At 32.7% G+C, this 20,642-nt stretch overlaps 1 protein-coding gene across 1 annotated transcript in view; it reads left to right on the plus strand.

Moving 5' to 3' along the window:
* The window catches only part of LOC134274404 (RNA polymerase-associated protein CTR9 homolog), a 46,034-nt gene extending 34,961 nt beyond the window's left edge, over positions 1-11,073 (plus strand). The window contains 9 exon segments of the mRNA XM_062756690.1: positions 3,023-3,171; positions 3,488-3,604; positions 3,729-3,818; positions 3,820-3,875; positions 4,273-4,480; positions 4,788-4,922; positions 5,539-5,681; positions 6,205-6,384; positions 9,641-11,073. Of these exon segments, the coding sequence (XP_062612674.1) occupies positions 3,023-3,171; positions 3,488-3,604; positions 3,729-3,818; positions 3,820-3,875; positions 4,273-4,480; positions 4,788-4,922; positions 5,539-5,681; positions 6,205-6,384; positions 9,641-10,175 (1,613 nt within the window). The 3' untranslated portion in view covers positions 10,176-11,073.
* The last annotated feature ends 9,569 nt before the right edge of the window (positions 11,074-20,642 follow it).

Here is a 20,642-nt window from a genome sequence, read left to right on the forward strand (position 1 = left end):
GGTCAAAAGGTCAAATTTGATGGTACCCAAAGAAAGGTCTTGTCACAAGGAATACACATGTGAAATATGAAAGTCATAGCTCCACTAAATCAAAAGTTATGGGCAAGGTTAAAGTTTTTGTGACGGACAGACTGACAGACGGACAGACGAATGAGATTTAATGTCCCCTCGCTTTCGCGAAAGCGGGGGACAAAAATAGGTGTTTTTACTTAGGGTCACAGTTTCATTGCAAAAGCTAAAAGGCTTCTCAAGATATCATGTGGTCAAATGAAAGTGTTACAGACAGACAGCTAAACAGATGGATGGATGGACAGACACTAAAATTAATATCTCCCAGCGGGGACGAAAAGAAAGATTGCGGACAAGGGGTCAAATTTGACGCTACATTTAGATATGCATCTTAAAATTTATGGAACCCATATAAAATTATTATTTAAGATTTTAAGAGGTAGTAATGATCTGAGAATCAGGGAATTATAGATACACTGATTTGTCAGAAAAGAGCTATGTTCTGGATTAATTCCCTTGTTTTACAGTGTCCAAGAGATACTTAAGTTACCAAAACAAAGTTGTGAAAGTGTATAGATAAGCTGGAGAAAATAGTGTCTTAAAAATGAATTACATACTCTTTGTTTGGAGAAAAAAGCTGTCTCACTGCAAAATCTTTGTCAGTGTTGTTCCATGTGTGTACATAATCTTTGATAAACTAAAGGTTGAACAAAAAAAGTAATATATTTTTATGTGCTCTACGTAAATCTATCTTTGAGACAGTGAATGTAAGTATACAGTGATAAGATATTGATGACAATGAAAAAAAAGTGCTGTGACTTTTCTTTCTGCTGCACGAAATAACCTTTCGTTGAGCAAAGAGTTAAATCCATGATATTATGACAAATTAGTGGAGTAGAGAGAGATGGGCATGCCCCCATAGGACCCCTACAAGGAACAACCAGTGCAAAGGCCAAGTGTGGCCCAATGTTACATGTTTGGATTTTCATTTCATTATCCAATGTAAACACTGAGCAAACAAATTGCAAATGATCTTGCAGGCATTCAATATCTTATGTTGAGGCAATTAGGAAAACCTTTTTGATTTGGTCCTTTCGTCTGTTTAACAGTAATATGTTCCAATCGATCACATTGGATGATTATTGCCTAACCATCAATTATTCTTTTTCTTGCTATTTGCTGTGAAGAGAAAAATTTGTGTGGTAGAAATCCAATTTTTTTTCTTTTTCATTTTTTTTTAAAGAAATTCAATTATTCCATTTCGTTTATGTAAAAAAAGTAAGACATTATCAAAAGAAACATTTAAAAACACCCAATATTGACATTCCTTAACATAGTAACCCATGAAGAAGCCCAATTTCAACAGGAAACTTTGTTCCTAGCATAAATGAAGTTTAGGAAAAAAGCCACACATTGAATTATATGTATTAAATAGAAGCCACGTTCATTTAAACATTGAACGCTAACGAAGCTCCTCCTACTCGTTTACGAACAATGGAGAAGATACTTGATTTGTACCGCTATCGATATGAAGTATTTTTCGACAAGTCATCTGCACTTGGTTGCTTCACATAGTTTCGGCCCGGGTTATTACTTTGAAGTGTGCTTACCTTAGAAATGTAAATGTTTACCAACAGCTTGCGATTTGTAAAACGCTTTTGTGACCCTGTACGCTTAGTTACAATGAAATCTCCTCTAGATCATTTAAATAGTAGAAATTCATAATGTAATCGTAATTAGAGGTGAATGAAGAATGGCTGTTCATTGTTTACGGAATCAAGAGAGAAAACTATCTGGAGGCTAATTATACAGTGTGAACCAGTACAAGTACAGGGGTTCTGTGTAAAGTCCCCAAAAAACCAAGTAGATGTTCAAAGTTTTTTTTTTATATGTGGGGCTGTTGAGAGACTGTGAGAAATTATATTTGGGTTTATTTTTAACACCACAAAAAAATTGAAAATATAACACAGACATTAAAATAAATCAAACTTTTGAAAGTATCAGTTTTTTCAATTTTAAAGGTGGACAGCTATATTTAATTTTTTATATGTTATAATAAAAACTAGTGCTAATTGTAACGGGAACCGTTACAGATGTTCCCCAAACGCTCCCTAACTCCCTTTTGGTGCCATATTCCCTGTAAGCCTTATCAAATAAGACACCATCTGTGCATTTTTGACTTTAACAACGTTTTCCCAGAAGGATACCAATTATATTCAGATTTTCACATTGCACGCGTTCGCACGTGAATGCACGTGCGTAATGATCATACCATCTTGTCTACACTTTCTATATATTTAAATATACCATATATTGAAGCATTTAGTCCAAAAGTATTAAAAATCACTCATTCAATTGTATTTTTAATTTCACTCGTTCCAAATGCGTGCACGTGCACGTGCATGATGTCCATTCCTTCTTGTAGGAGGCCCTTATATCTATCTATATTCTAAATCCCATCCTGTTTGGTTGAAAACCAAGGGAGTTATAGCCATTTCAAGTTTAAATTTGAATAACCACACAGAAAATATAACAAAGTGTTTGAGAAACATGACATTAAAATAAATCAAACATTTTCAAAAATCAAAGGAGATATAGCCACAATCAGATTTTAGCGCACGTGCAGGCGTGTGTTTTCATGACAATTTGTATATATCAAATTGTAGCATATCCACAAAATATAACATGAGTAAAGTCCTGCTAATTTGACATTTCATAATATATTACAATATATCCTTATATAATTTTGATTATATTATTTTTTAAGACTGGACAGCTATATTTAATTTTTTATATGTTATAATAAAAATTGAGACAAACATTATGAAAAAAGAGTGTGAAAGTGCAGATGATTATATAGTTAAAAATTTTTAAGTACAAATTAATGTAAAAGATTTCAAATATAAAATATTCATATTAGTCCATTTTAAACTGCCACTAAATTATCCCAAAATTTGACACTCTTTGTACATGTATTTTGAAATTTTGTCTAATAGATGTTTTATTTCACCAGGCTGTGTGCTAGCTCACAAAGGCTGTATCAACGAGGCGAGAGATGTGTTTGCCCAGGTCCGAGAGGCTACTGCCGATTTCTGTGACGTCTGGCTCAACATTGCCCATATCTACGTGGAGCAGAGGCAATACGTAGCTGCCGTGCAGATGGTATTACTAAATCTTAAAAATTTTGATCTTTGAATCTACTGATTAATTATAAAATAATTTTTCTATTAAATCAAATGTAGCAAAGCATAGCAATATCTGTCTAAATTTTAGAAAAAATAATCCTATCATAGTATTGGTAATATATTTGATTATTATCTAAAATAATTTAGCATGCTTACTTGATGTATATGAAATAAATTCTCATCATATATAGTTTGCAAGGAAATCTTTCAATTTTTAAAACTTTAGCTTCATTAGTTTTGCAGCAGTAAGTATGAAATATGAAAATTATTTCAATGACATAAAATTGTTTCAGTACGAGAACTGCTTGAAGAAGTTCTTCAAATACCATAACACTGAGGTAATGGTCTACCTAGCGAGAGCTTACTACAAATGTGGACGCCTCAAGGAGTGCAAGAATATTCTACTCAAGGTACATTTAACCATTTAAAATAAATTTTTAGAGCAGTAAAAAGCAAAAAATTTTTGGACAAAATAATTTGTAGTTAGCTCAAAATATGAACTTTTGAGAATCTGAGATTTATTCTGTTTTTCAGGCCCGCCATGTTTCCCCCAGTGACACAGTGCTGCTGTTTAACATTGCTCTGGTACAACAGAAGCTGGCCACCTCTATCCTGAAGGATGAGAAAGAGCAACCTGAAGACAGTACTGAGTGCTGTCAAAGACCTGGAACTGGCCATCAAGTAAGGGCACTTGTATTCTGACAAAATTAAATGCTTACAAGTACATTACTTGTATGATAAATAATAATCATAGAAAATCATAGTAAAAGGGTTGCACTTAGTGTGATTTTTTAAAACTCTTTATTTTTGATCTTTTCTGAATATTTTTCAAATACATGTACTGTTTTAATTCTTTATTTTTGATAGAGAATATCAAAATGAAATTTTGAAATAATATATTAAAATGAATGACATGGTAAAACTCTTGGAAAGTTTATGCAGTGTTTATTAGTAAATTGTAATTTTTTTTTCAAAAATAGATTTTACATAAATTTTTAGTAAAACTTTTTAAAAAAATCTTGTGTAGAATTTTAAATATGTTCCCATAAGCTCAAACATTTAAAAATTTTATTTGTAGGTACTTCACCCATCTTTCCACACATGGAGACAGAATGAAGTTTGATTTGAACCAGGCAGCCTCTGAGGCTCGACAATGCTCGGATCTTCTGAGTCAGGCTCAGTACCACGTGGCTCGAGCTCGCAAGATCGACGAAGCAGAGAGAGAGATGAGAAAAAGGCAAGAAGAGGAAAGGGAGGCAATCCGTCAAAAACTTATGGCAGAACAGGTACATGCAGATCAATGTTTTAAATGTGTTTTACTTTTTGAAAAGTGAAGGGTGTTTTACTCTTTGAAAAGTGTAGCTTATAATAAAAATGTAACACAATATTGGTTGGTGTTTGTTACATTTAGAACTGAATAGTTAATATGTATTTTTCCTGTCAAATTTTAAAAAATGAAATATATTTTAAAATCTTTCCTCAAGAGTCTGCATTATAGGGACTTTAAAGGTATATTCTTGGCAATATATAAGCAAAACCCACTTACAAGTTGTATGGTTTGAACTGTACGGTATCTTAATATTCTTTTAACAGATGGAGAAACAGAAAATCAAGGAAGAAATGGACAAGAAGTTGATGGAGCAGAGAGCCAAGTTTGTGGAGAAAGCCAAAAAGATCTCACTACTGGAGCCTGAAACTGAGGAGAAGCCGAGAAAATCAGGATCCAAGGTAGGATGGGGTAGATTTTGGTGGAGGCCGGATTATTAAACCAAAACATGTCTCATTTATATAGATTTATCAACCCTCTGATAAGAGAGATAACTCCCACTGGAGAATTGACAGTTATTTCTTTGTAAAATAGTAGTTTAAAATCCATTTAAGCTTGTGGGTTCTGTTTCTAATCATTTTTTTCACCTCAGAAATGAATGCATGGCAAATTACCTTTGAGCATAATTCACAAAAAAGAAAATTAAAATAGGGCAAATTTTATTATAAAAAAGCATATTTTTGACCCCACGGCTATATACCTGATTCAGGTATTTTCAGTGAAAAAGGCGGTCAATATTTTAACCAGGCCATTAATTTAAAGCAACAAAGTATGAAAAGTTTATGATAAGGAAAAAATATGCTGCGTGAATTTCCTCAATAATCTGCAGTTTGACATTCAAGTGAACTTTTAGGCCCCTAAACTTCTTCTGGTAATTTCTAGTAGAAACTTTACTTAGCAGAAAACTTGAAAGGAAAGAAAATCAAGGACAGATCCCTGTTTTATTAACAAATAAAAATCATTTCTATTACAGGAAAAAGATTATTTTTAATAGCTTAATACTCTTTGTAATTATAGAAAAGTAAGAAGCATGATGATGCTGATGACTTTATATCGGAGGGCAGCAGTGATGAGAGATCTCTGCAGCAGAAGAAGAAGAAGAGGCGGGGAGGATCGGACGGAGAGAACGACGACAGGGAGGGACGCAGGAAGAAGAAGAGGTAAACGTTCTATTTAGGGGAAGCCTTGTAAAAAGTGACCTCCCTTTTCCTGTACTATACAATATGTTGCACCTCAAAATATTTCTCCTTATGGTTATATGGGTTTGGAATACAATATTAGATTGAGCAGTGGTGCCGTTGTTTTATTAAAGAAAACTGTCCTAAAAGTTCCTTGTTTGTATTTGATTGTTCTACTTTTTGTTGTAAAAATGTCCAAGTTTTAGTTTTAAAAAATTAGCAATACAGGCAAGTCATTTTGACCATACATTTAAATGGATAGATTTGCTTGAGACAAAATTATCTACTCTTTAAGCAGTCAAATATGTTACACTGTTTTTCAGATTACTTAAGCAACTTACTAAAATTTTATAAAAATGCAGGATATAATGCAAAAAAATTATGATAAAAAGTATGTGGAAAGAAAGTATTTATATGTGCTTTGAATGGAGAAAGGGGGGAAATATTTATAAAATGCCCATGTTGGTTATTGTTTACATCAAGTCAATGGTTTCCTTCATTTCAGACAAAGAACCAGGCGAGGGAGGGGAGATCACTCCGATGAAGAGAAGCAGTCCCGCGGAAAGAAGAGAAGTAAAGCCACAGAGAGGCTGACGGAGAAACAGAGACGTAAAATCAGGTCCAAGGCCATCATCTCCTCCAGTGAGGACTCCGACTCTGACGGAGGAAAGAAACTTAAAATCGCGTAAGTATCTGAAAATACAGTAAAACTCATTTAGTACGAACATGGATATTGCGAATTCTTAGTTAAAGCGAAGTTGTCTTGGATTCCCAGCTATATAAATTCAAAGAATTTCTTATACAGATATTATAATAATGAATAATGGATAGAGTGAAGAAATTTAATAAGTCCCAGTGACTTCGTTATAACCAAGTTTTATTGTACTGTTTAATATCAACAGATCAAAAGTTGATCTTGCAAAGTCTAGAAAATTGACAAGTGGAAACTCTGACCATCTACTGTGAATTTATTATAATAAATTAGACATGTGAAAATTTTTATGTTTAAAGGTTTGTCACCAATTTCCTCAAGGTTTCCAAATTGTCAGTCCTTTCATTTTCAGAACTTTCAAAGAAATGAAAAGATATAATACATATGAACATGAAGCTGTATTTAGGGAATTTTTTTTCTTTTTGGAAAGAAAGGATGAAATTAAAGAATAAGCTTGCCAAAGCTAATAGCTTAACTAGTAATCAGCATCTCCTCAGTGGAATATTTACATCAGTTCCAAGGATGAATATAACAATGCATTGTGATGTAATGAGTATTTATGTATTGACATAAAAAGGATTGTGGTCTCATTTAAGTGGAATGGATTCAATTCAAGTACCTAACAAATGTATCATTAGAGTAACATTGCCATCGTTGAGGGAGATAAGTTGGAAGCATTTAGTGAGGATATTAGTTTGTTCAGCTTTTCTTGTGACACATGAATACAAGGTGTGGACAGCAAATACTAATTATGGATTAAAAAAAATCAAAATTAGAATAAATAAATTAGGGGGGGGGGACAGAAAAAAGGAAGAAAAAAATGTAACATAGCAAAAATAAATTTGCCTGAAGTATTTGTGGTATAATTATCAGGGAGGAGAATTGTCTGCAAAATGTGTCTTCTTCTCTTAGTGAATGAAAAACATGATACTAATGCAATTGCATTGCATCCATTAATTGTAATTGCAACAGACATGAATGTTTTGAAACAATGTTTAAAGCAGAGATGTCTAAGCCCAATGTATCCTTGTCATGTTGGAATTAATAAAATAGCAAAAGACAGAAGAATTTCTGTTGAAAACAATTACAGGGCCTTTACCAGAGATATTGATTATAAGCAATATGGCTAGTGGGCTAAGAGTATTATATCTGTGAAGTCAGACATCGTTGTGGAAGACATCTTTAACAGTCTCTTAATGAGGCAATACAAGTTGACCACAAGCTTAGAAACCCAGGAGTGATGATGCCGGCCATTATTTGTCACAGTAATCAATAATAAAGCTGGAAACAAAACAAGTTTCCACGATCTCAAGACAATGGCCGCATTACAGAAACCTTACAATTGCTAGATTTTTAGGTTCATCTGGAATGATTCTGCTTGCCAAGATTGGAATTAAATGCCCAGAGTACCCCTGGTTTTATGAGATTTTTTTCTCCAAAAGTTGTTCATATAAAGTACAATGATTGGTTTTGATTTAGTCAATATTCATGCAGATTATTTTCTTTGTCCCTGGGCTATTATATATGGGTACATGATAGCTGGTTAACTAGGAATACATGCATATATAATTAAGAACAGATATGATTTTGTGTTATTTTTATGTTATTTCTAACAGTGTTTATTCATCTATTAGCCTAAAAAAATCTTTTAGTGCAAAGTTTGTTTTTCCTTCTGTTTAGCATCAACCTATCATTCATGAACTTAGCATAGCTTTTAATAGAAAACATATAAGCTGAAAAATAAAACACTATATCAATAACTAGGCATTCAATTCATTTCATTATTCTATTTTTCTTGTAGAAAGATAATTTCTTTGCAAAATCAATGTAAAAGATGCTAGATACAGTGGCTGGAACGTTATTGTTGACAAACCAATCGTGTAGAATCGTTCGTGCATCGTGCGCAATCGTTCGTGTAACGTGCAAGATCGTGCGTGTAACAGAGTCAATCGTTTGCGGTTTTAATCGTGCGTGAACGTGCGTTTAGAAACGTGTAAATTTCGTTTTGTTAGTTTTTATCGGAATGTTATCTGTGAAACAATTATTTCGTTTATATTTTATTTTTTAATCCACATAAAAAGAAATAAAGCGCAGTTTACATAATTGAATGCGGAACGAACTAACTATTGCTTGTAAACATGCAATATAGTAAGTCGTACAATATTATGTTCTCGTCAAATAGCGTGACTTACTGTGATATACCGTAAGATGTTTTACTATATTTTTCTGAAGATCATTCTTGTTTGCTGCTAATTGTGGTAAGATTTTTTTTTTATTTTTCAAATAATCCAAAAAAAAATATTTTTACAAATAAATAAATATTTTTCAAAGCTAACATAAATGTTTAGTCGGCGAATATACATGCACGTCACGCACATGATTTTCGGGTTTTGTTTAACAGTATTTATCTCTGTAGCTTACTTTCAATTAATTTTTCAAGTAAAACAATAATTTGCAATGTCGTTTTTTTCATGTTTTAGAGATTCATAAACATTTTGAAGTAATGAAAACATATAGATATAACTTTTAAGTTAAGTCATTCCATGCTGCCATTTTTTTCCCAATCGTATCCCCCATTCTACATATTATCAGGGACCTATATACTAGTATATAGGTCCCTGATATTATGAAATCCAATTCAATCAAATTTTACGGTCCACCCACTACTATCTTCTGATAGAACAAAAACATCCGTTTTCTTATGTCGGATAATTATCTAAATAATTATTTATTATCTAAAATAATAGTAAAAATCTTACATGTATTTAGTACCAGAAATACCTATTTCTGTTTTTTTTTTTTTTTAAAAGTCGATGATATAATATATTTATTGATAATTCTTTGAATCTAAAATCAATATAAAGCCTTATTTCGTTTTGGAAATATATCCTAAATAATTTGAACTATTTTGCGTGAAGAATCGTGCGTTTGCGTTAGCAATCGTGTAAGATCGTGTAACGTGTAGAATCGTGAACGTGAAAGATCGTTCGTGTATCAGGTTTAATCGTGCGTTAATCGTGCGGAATCGTGCGTGTAACGTGATCGTTCGTGTAAGTTGTCAACAATAACGTTCCAGCCACTGTATATACTTAATTTGACAGACTGTCAACCAATGTGGAAGAAACTAACAGGTTTTAAAGATATCAACCAAGAATTCCTTTTTCTGGACTATTGATTTTTTGTGGGTTTTTTTCTGATCTCTCCTTAGAAGATTTGATTTTCTTTGCAGGGCAAGCAGTGGAAGTGAGGATGAAGGTGCAGAAGGTGTTGGCAAAAGAAGGAGGATAATGTCGGACAGCGAAAGCGATGCTGGCAGTAGAAAATCTGGGTCAAGGTCAAGATCTCGAAGCAGGTCAGGTTCAAGAAGCCCATCTAGAAGTAGGTCTGGGTCAAGAAGAAGGTCAGGAAGTGAATCTGGTGCCAGCAGAAAATCAGGTTCCCGCTCCAGGTCAAGGTCAGGATCTCGTTCCAGATCAAGGTCACCATCAGGATCTAGGTCAAGATCAAGGTCCGTATCCAGATCTCGAAGTAGGTCAAGGAGTGGATCTCCAGCAAGAAGTGGGAGTGGATCCCCTGCAAGGAGCGGGAGTGGATCACCTGCCAGGTCACGTTCAAGGTCTGCTTCCAGGTCAAGGTCAAGATCCAGATCAGGAAGCCCTGCTAGAAGTGGAAGTCCTGGATCTGGAGGTCAAAGGTCACCAGTAAATTCTAATGAAGGAAGTGAAAATGAAGGTGGAGGGTCTGGTGGAGAAGAGAGTGATTAAATCATGTGTTTTCAACATAAATGTGACCCCTAATGCACATGTATCATTTGTATATATCATTTCAACTGCTATGTACAGAATGGTAGTTTAACATTTAAGAAAGGGAATTTTTGTATGCTTGTTGTAACATATTGTCAGACTGTTGTCTAATACGATAACATAAGAATGTTTGTAATACGAAGATCCAAGATATTGATTGAGAAAGTTATTTACATTGTGTAATATTTCAGGTAACAGATGTGTTGGTTTGTAATTTTTTTGCTTTGAATGCATTAGCTTTTTTATAATCACATTTTGTATAATGTGTAAATAAATATATTTTTCCTAGAAGAATCAGGATAGCTTTAGGACATTATGTCCTATCATTCATGTAAGTTTTAACATCAGAATTTGTATCAAACTAGATTTGTCAATTGTCACAGATGGCTATTGTTTACATTAAACACATAAGTGGGTGGCATAAATATCCTCACTAATCGCAAACAGTGTTTTAAAGGAATTGCGACTTCTCTTGATTGTCAATCCATTCATTCTTCCAATCAAAGACAAGCACAAACACCCTGGCAGCAACACTTTTCCTTGATACAGGTTTTAAGTTTTTTTGCCGAGTGGTTCCTGTTTTGTTCTGATTTCCTTTAATCGTTGGAGATTCGGTGTCATTTTTACTGGTCCTTAGAATGGTTATTGATTGGGAATTGTGTTATAAGCTGTTGACGGTTTCCTAATGTAATGACATCTGTCAACCGGTAAGTCAGCTCTTTATTTATAACCATTGATAAGTGCTTTTATTCAGCAATCCTATTTTCTTGAATGTTCAAAACAAAACACAAAAAATCAGGTCTGAGAAGTATGTTTAATTAATTATGGAAGACAATAGGAATACAATGGGTTTTTTTTTTTTTAAATAATTATGGAAAATAATAGGAATAACAATGTATTTTCAATAGTGAAGTAACAATAATAATTTTTTTTTTTTTTTTTTTTTTTTTGAAAAAATAAGAATTAGGTTGTCTTTAACCATTATAATGTGGCAAACCTTTTTGAAAATATTTTGATGATGTATAAATATCTTTTCAATAAAATATAAACATTATTGTATCATTTTGTTATTTTGTTTCTCTAGATCTATATATGCAGCATGTATGTAATAGATTGATATGTTCAGTTCAAGTCCACAATTTTTGGCAGATTTGATTCTAAACAATTTACTCAGTATTAATACTCAAGTGAGGGATTATATTTCCTTTTTTCCAAAATATCTGCTTTGTTTGAAAACACTTAAATATTATTGGGTGTCATTATAGATATACCGGGTATTTTGATGAATTTTTCACTTTGATAATTTCTTTTTTCTGAAAATAAGATTCTGTTGTGCCTTCTTTTTGTTGTTCCATATTTCCTTCTATCAAAAGCAATGATTTGAACTATATAGATTAGTTATAAAACAGCATATATCTGGCACATAATTCAATATAGAATAAATAGGACTGCACAAATTATTGTCCTAGTTTAAATGGGCATATTTATAAGGGAAGGTGTGTCAAGTCTCAATAATTGGGGAAAAGGGGGGGGGGTTAAAGGGTGACATTCGGACTGAAAGTTAAGGACAGTATACAGTTTCTTTCCATGATCTGATTCCATCTCATTACAAGTGGGGGTAATAAATGGCTCATACCGGTCATAACCATTTGCCCATTAAGCAAAAAGTCTAATTTAAATCTCTCTGGAGGATATTGTGCATTATGTTCTTGGACAAGACGTTTTATTGTCTCATATGCTCGGCTGAAATAGGTAATGGCTTGCACTAAGAGATAACTTGCGATGGTCTGGTTTCAAATGGGGAGGGGTCATTCCAAACATCTTGTTGGCACACTACAGAAACTGCTACTTAATATGCTCAGTGACAGGAAAATATATTCCCAGTTGGTATACATATGCTGCATCAGGGAATGAAAAGGCTGATTCATGTTTAGAATCTTGCCACTTTCTTAAAAAGTCCACGATTAAATTAAAACCAGGTTGTGGTATGCTCCCTGCTTATCATAGATGGTTTCCAAAGAAATCTTGCACATTTATTTCTGATGCTTGGTCTAATGCATGTGTCATGCAGATGCTACATCCAATCTTTAGTCTTGGACAGTCAGGGAATCATATAAATCAAATTCATGAACACTGGGACTTTATCAATTATTTTGTTGTAATGCAATATGAAGATTAAATGAACATTAGTCAAGCTCAAAGTCCATTGAAACAATACAAAATGGGATTTTATAGCAGAGTAAACAGGGACCTCCAAAAACGTCAGAGATGGGATCAGGTGGCATGAAGGAGTGAATATCCCCTGCTGATCGGACACATCTGCCTGTGCTCCTCGTCATGATTTGGAAAAAAACAGACCTATTATTATGCGGTGATTTTGTCCATGCAGGGATGTATATATCTGTTTGGTTAGATAAGATTATTAATTCTGACATACATGATTTACGAAATCACCAAACCTTCCTTCCTTTAAGTTAAGCATATTTACAGAAAATCACAAAACAATGGCTATGGATGCTTCTGAATCTTAAATATCTGAAAATTTCCTGAACTTAGATTGAACATTTTTTTCTGAGGAAAGGGTTATACGTTTATACGAAAGCCCATTGGGCTCATTTTCGTTGGTTAAAAAAATCATATTGTCGCGATATAACGCGTAACTTTCGCGAATTAACACGTTATAATGCGAAAGTTTCGAGTTATTTCGCGAAAATTATATGCATATAGTAATGTTATTCAGGAACTTTGATCTTCACACACAAATGAAAATATGAACGCTGACGGGAACTTTCATGAACTTATTCATAAAACATCATTTCCTCGAAGATGTACTGGAGAAATGATGCGTGAATAGGATAGGTTAGTCATCAGAATTTTCTTTACTTTCTTGTATATGTTTTTCAGTTGTTAAATTCAAGAAATTCTTTAGACTGATTATTTTATTTAAAGAAATTAAATCTCCACTTGACACCTTTCTCATGCTGTTATTTTTTTTTTATCAGTAACATTCACTACAACTGTACCACTAGTAAATTAAGCAATCCATCATTTTGGACTAAAAATTATACCCTGTAGTTCTAAACAAAGATTAAAAGTGAGTGGACAATTAATGTATCATTTTATGAGCTTAACGTGCCATATGATGCTTTCAAATAACAAATTTAAATGGATATTGTTAATTAAAAATTTATCGAGGAGGAAGAGGAGGGGTCTACGTTGCTTAGTTTTTCTCCAATATTTATATATCCGAGGGGTTATTGAAAAGTTCGTGGGCTAGCGTCATAAATCAAAACTACACTATGAAGGTATACAGCAAAGAGTTTTTACACTTTGAATTAATTGTCAATGTTTTCGTAAGCAATGGAATGACCACGTGGTGCAACCTCAAAATACGATATGTATACGCGGTATATCTACAGTGAATCTAACGGAGACAAATGAAAATCTGCCATCCAATTTTCACCCATGTGGTGGGACACAATTGACAAAGAGTTTATTTGTTAATTTTCTGAGATCTTGATCTTAACAATTCTATTTCAAATTCTCTATAGAGTGTGTAAAAAAGACAGCTGAAAGGGTTGATTTTTTTCGAAATTCATAATTTTGAACTTTAACTTTTGAAAAACACTTAATCCAATAGCTAGAAAACTAAAAATTATAGCTTGTGATACTAGTAGTCCAGGATCAAAATATAGCCTTTTGCTTTTTATTGTAATGAATAAACTAGATCACAAAATCAAAAGAAAGTTAAGACTTATGCAAGTGTCATCATTTTCAACAGCCAGTGTTTCGCTTTATAACGCGAGAGTTTCGCGTTTATTCGCGAAAGTTTCGCGTTGTAATGCGAAAGTTACACATTATATCGCGAAAAATTCGCGTTATATCGCGAAAATTACGCGTTATTTCGCGAAAATTACGCGTTATTTCGCGAAAGTTTCGCGTTATAACGCGAAATTTTTTTTTTTCAAACCTAGGAAAATGAGTCTATTGGGTTTTCGTACGTTTACACACGCGGTATAAAGTATCTATCGATAATTTGATATGTACTATTTCTTTCCTTCTCTGCAAAACAGATCCGTTATTTCTTGAGGATTTTGACCAAAATTGAGTTGACCTTGGCAATATCCACCTGGCGACCCCCCCCCCCCCATAATTTTTCCGATATATAGCATACATACAGAATATTAGAATATATTAGAATATTAGAATATTTATTCAACCAATTTGGGCCCACAGTGGAGCATACAGAACAGTGTCCAAAATCATCACAGTTATACATATACAAAACAGAACAAAACAAACATTGTATAATGAACAGAGAGTTAGTTATCTTCTTTTAGGATGTGTAAAATGTACATTATAAGTGGCCTATGTATAAATCTGCAATTTGCCTATTTGAACTATGTTGTTTTCTCTTATTAAAATTTGCATTTAAAAGTTGGCATAATAAAACAACAAACTCAGAATCTTCATTTGACATAATCCATGTAAACAGGTCAACATTGTTACAGTGTGTTAAGCAGTATCAAATTAGGAAAGGTTTTAAAGATTTTATGTAAAAATTCTCTTCTTGAGTCATTATAAAGTGGACATTCTAGCAAAAAATGCAATTCATCCTCAGCTGGACTTAAGGTGCAGTAACGACAGATTCTCTCACACCTAGGAAGAATTTCATTTTTACCACATTTATTAATTTTCCTTTCATATCTACCCGTTTCCACCCTTAAACAATGATTACTAATTCTGAATTTTGTGAGAATTACCCGATTGTCTCGGTTTTTCATATTCAAGTATTTTTCAAAATAAAAAGACCTTTTATACTTAAAATATGTATTTAATTTACCAAAGCCTTCCAAATAATTGGTACGAATATTGTTCCAAATGTTTAAAAAACTATTACTGAGTTGTCTTTTCATGTACAATTTAAATTTGTTTTCACTTAGTTTTTTACAAAGGGACAAATTAATATTAAGTTTTTCACTGTAGAATAATATACTGGAGTACCAATCACTGTTGATGATGTTTGATTTGCACTCATTGAGAGCTGCTTTCAGTAGGTTAGATGATGTATGTTCTAGTCTATACCAATACATGAATATTTGCTTTAACATGTCTATATATAATGGGTACCTCCCTAGTTCAGAATAGATTCCTACATTTGTACAAGATTTAGATACACCCATAATGTATTTACAGAATTTCATATTGAGTTTTTCAACTTCCCAATCTTTAAATATATCAAAAAGAGGGAATTTTTCCTTTTTGGAGTAACATTAATAATGCTCCAGTTCTCACAGCCATATAAAGCTATAGGTTTAATACAGTGATCAAATATATGTAAAAATGTTTTTAAGGAGGGGTTAGCATTTTTCACATCCCTATAGAATTTAAAGCATGCCTTTAAACTTTTCTGATACAGTTGTTTTTTGGCTTCAGTAAACTTTCCATTGTTTTCAAGAGTTATCCCTAAATATTTATATTGTTTTACACATTCTATAATGTCATTACCAAGTTGGAATGCTTCCTTCAGTAATTTACCAGAGTTATTGAAAATTATTACCTTTGTTTTTTTTATGTTTACTTCTAGACACCACTCACTACAGTAATCATGGAGAAGATTGAGTTTACATTGAAGATCTGATTTTGAATTGGACAATAAAACAAGGTCATCTGCATACAGGAGACATGAAATCATTTCTTTATCTAGAGTAACAGAAACAGAATTATGATCCAAAATACTTGGGAGGTCATTTATAAAGAGTTTAAACAAATTTGGACTAAGGACATCCCCTTGTCTGACCCCAACCCCAGATGTGAAAAAATCTGTCATTTTATCATTTACTTTCACACATAATCTATCATTCTTATACATAGATTTTAAAATTCTGTAAAAATATCCATTTATATCCTTTGATTGCAGTTTATACATAATGCCAACATGAATAACTTTATCAAAAGCCTTTCGAAAATCAACAAAACAAGCATATAATTTCTTATCACCAGTCTTGAGATATTTGTTGAGTAAACATTTTAACACAAATATATGATCTGAAGTGCGAGATTTCTTGGAGAACCCTATCTGTGATTTATGAATAGTATCATTTTCCAGCAAAAAATTGTCAAGTCTATTATTCAATATTAAGTTAAATAATTTTCCAATACTATTGTTAATAGCTATGCCTCTGAAATTTTCTGGCTTATTTGGATCATCAGATTTGAATAGAGGACAAATAAAACTTTCTGACCATTTTGAAGGATACTCTCCAGATGTAAATACAGCATTAAACAGTTTTAAGAGCCATTCTCTGTAATGACTTGAAATTTTACATAGGAGCTTTGGCACGCATAGTCTCAGAATTTCTCCAAACTCTCCATGATAAAAGTATTTGATACTCTAAACTAAAATCAGGCAAAAATTGGTTGCTATGTGTTATAGTTACCATGGCAACATGTCTAAAAGTTTGAAAAATGACATTTTTTACCATGTTTAGAGCCCCATAATTAACATTTGCGGCAAAGCAAACAATTGGCAATGACTGTTTCCAAAAGTTGAAGGCCTATTGCCTCAAATGCATGATAAACATTTTTGGTAAATCAACTATTACATACGTTACTATGGTAACAAATTATTAAAAAGTAAAAAAAATATTCATTGAATTTTATAAAGTCATACACGTAAATATAAAAAGCAATTATAGGATTAAATGTGATCAAATAACAGAGAAAAGAGCCTTGAAACATATACCAAGAACAAATTATGATATTTCAGTTTGATTGGCAATGGTTGCCAAGGTTTTTATACAACAGAGAGCCTTCAAATTTACACTCTGTATGTTTAAATCTGATCCTATCTTTTAAGAAAGCACATTTCCTCATAACTAATGATCAATTTTTAAAGATGTTGGTGTGGTCCTTATTTTCCCATTTAAAAAAATTCAGATCGGATTCTTTAAATAGAGCGTTGCTATGGAAATAAGCAGAAAAAATATGCTTAAAAATCTGAAAAATATTTTATTACCCTGGATACGTACCCTCAAATGTAGATTCCCAAAACTTTTATGATTGATATTTATTAATAGCTAACCTGACTTTTAATTTGGACTATCATCCAATCTCCAACTGGATGCAAGAAGCTGGCACACAGGGTTTAATATTGATATAAAGTTCACAAAATCGAACATTTTCCCTTCTTGGTAACCATAGCAACAGTGTTGTTTTATCGTCAAGTTTTATCAATATATGATATTCAACTTCAGTTCTAACAGAGAAGTACTATTCAAGCTGAGTCCTTTAATTTGTTTCTTGATTATATGGCAGTTTAATTCTTAATGCAGCGAATAATAATTCACTTTTAAGCACTGGTACTTTGTTTCCATGGTAACACTGCAAAGTAGCAATTATACCCAATATTTCTTATGGTTTTGCTGTTGCAAGGCCCTAAGGATGCATATTTGCCAGTCTTGAATTTTCATGTTTTTCCTCAAGAAAGTAGCATTAACCCAATCTTAGTTACTGGTTTTGCATGGTTACTCTGTGTTACCATGGCAACCATAAAAGTTATTTATAGAATAATATTGCTTATACTTATATACTTAAGGTCAAACATTTTCATTGTTTTTCTTAAGTCGTTGATTGAGTTTGAGCATGTAACACCTACCATTAGTGAATACGGAGTGTTTTTCAGCATATTTCAGCATTTTAAATGTATTCCAAATGTACCGTTGGTTACCACTTACTTAGAGATATATTCTAAACAGTTTCTTTACAGTATAAGTAACATCAAGGTGTCATGTTTTTGTGAGAATGGTTTGTTTGCCTTTTCTAGTTTTTATTAAGCCACAGTCAAGATTTAAAGTGGCTGAAAATCTCGATTTTACAAACTTTTCCGGCTGTTGCCATAGCAACCGAGACACTTAGCAACGAAATTTTGTTTGATATTTGTTTCTGGTGTCAAGTAGTAAGCATGGGTGAAGTTTCATCAAAATCGGCGACCATGCGTGGCAACGAAGTTTAAGTGGTTACAGAGAATGGTTATTAACAAGCAAGGATTGATGAAATGTTGTGATGCTTTAAGCATTTCATTTGAGATATTGTCTAATCCAGGTGTTTTTTTTCATCTTAAGCTTAGAAAATGCTTCTTGTAATTCTGTGTTTGTAATTTTTTTTGTCTATCATAGAGAAACTGTAATTATTATGTTCCATTACTTTTAACTTTTCTTCTAAAACATCTAGTTTTTTTTTCATTTTGTCTGAAACAGAAGTAAGATCTGAAAAATATTGGAACCAAGTATCACCCTCGATGCAGTTTTGATCATCTCTTTTTTCATTCCGCAACTGGTTCATTAAGGACCAGTATTCCTTAGGATTATTAGACTCTAAATCATCAAGCTGGTTTAAAATGTTTTGTTTAAATTCTCTTCTCTTTTTTTTCCTTAGTTTTGAATATTGTTTGTTTAATTTAAAAAAGGAACCTCGCACTTTTGGATCTTTAGGGAAGCGAGACAGTGTTAATGCTTTATTTTGAACAAGTTTTTTCATTTTCAATAAGTCTTGATCAAACCATTTCTTGTTTTGCGTTTTCATTTTAAATTTCTTCTTTTTCTGTAATGAAGCTATACAAACTTTATCATAAATCATATGTATTTTGTTAGTGGCATTATTTATTCCAAAATTGTCTAGAGGGATTTCTTCATCTAAGAACTGTCTCATTTCCTTTTGTATTACAGGATGTGCAAAAGTCTCTTGAAAATTTAGTGCATTGTTTGCATTCCATACATAACGCAAAGGAAAATCATGTAATAGAGACTCATTATTCATATAATCATTATCAAAGGATGCTAAAATCTTAAAAGAAAGTTTACAGTGGCAATCAGAAAAATTTGCTTTAAAATCTGATACACCCATATAAAGAATATCATGAAATAGACTTTGTGAAACAAGCACATAATCAACTACACTACATCCATAAGACTTTAGACAGGTAAAATTGCCTGAACTATCACCAAAGCATCTTCCATTCAAAATACAGAAACACAGGTACATACAGAAACACAGGTACTGTATGCTCCCCTAACCCCCCCCCCCCTCAATAAAAGTCTGATACCCCCCTTTTTCCCCTTTTCTTAATTTTTTGCTGGTCAAGGAATTTTCGGTAATTGATAGTGCCCCCCCCCCCCCCCCCCGAAACACAAAAACACACTGAAATTGCTTCCTACGGGCCTGGAAACTATGACAAATTGATATCTTGTCTTGTTTCAGTTTTGCTTGGAATTTAATGTTTAAGTTGGCAATACTTCTAAATATTTTCTGGGCAATTTAATCATTGTTTATAGGTTGGTTGGTACGAAGAGGAGTACGTTATAGCATGCATTCATTCACCTCTATAATTAAAAAAATCATGATCCAACGAGCTTGGTTATACAATAAAACTAAATAACTCCTTAGTTAAAAACTCTGTTTTATCTATTTACTAAGTACAGGGTGTATTTAACAATAATATTTTCATACGCTGAAATTTTAATCGAATTCCTCAAAAGTATAATTAACGAGTTTTTCTCCTACACTTCTCTAAACTATCTCAACACCTAAAATGTCAGTTATATATTTCTTTCAAAAGGTATAGTTGATCACAATAAAATCCACATCTCAAACCATACGATATGATTGCTCAATATAGGAGTAAAATAAGAATCTATCCCGTTTTTCCTGATAAAGTTATTATAAAGGTGGGGAATGTTTCATTTCATAGAACTCCTCTTGGAGGGAATAATAATTTCGAAGGGGTAGGGGTTGGGGTCCGAGGAGGCACCCCCCCCCCCTCCGAAATTCTTTAAGCATAAAGGTTTTAAGAGTAAAATGTAACCATATGTACTTCTAGGATGCGTTGCAAAAACAGACCGAGGGGAATGTAGGTGTAAGAAATGACGTAAAATGTTTATCATTATCATGATGCACCAACCCTCCCTGCTAGCAATCAATATTTATTTTTGAAGGGTCTGTTTTAGATTATCTCTTTGAACCGGCCGTAAATCTTTCAGGTGGTAGGTGAACACTGGTGTCAGAGATGATGAATTAACTTATTTTGAAGTGTGTTCGCTTGTTGCTCAAAGAAGAAGCTTTGATATTGGTGAGTAATACATTAAATGGTTTTATAAAATCTATGTGAATTAAGCAAAACGGTAATAACGGTAATACATGCTAGCATGCCTTTTAGAATGCATGTATAATATTGATATACCGGGTATATATATACAGTATAAAGTAATTCATTGCAAGAATATAATTGATGGCAACATTTCACGTTAGAACGTATACTATAATAAAAATTGAAATCATATGTATTTAGTAAAACGTCATGCACAGTGCCATGCAGCAATGAATCTTCAGCGGATATGAAGATATATTTTAATAGCTATAAAAGATTTTTTT

The sequence above is a fragment of the Saccostrea cucullata genome, unplaced genomic scaffold, assembly GCF_032062105.1.
Source record: "Saccostrea cucullata isolate Sc308-1 unplaced genomic scaffold, CSIRO_AGI_Scuc_v1 ctg796, whole genome shotgun sequence".
In the NCBI taxonomy this organism is placed as follows: domain Eukaryota; kingdom Metazoa; phylum Mollusca; class Bivalvia; order Ostreida; family Ostreidae; genus Saccostrea; species Saccostrea cuccullata.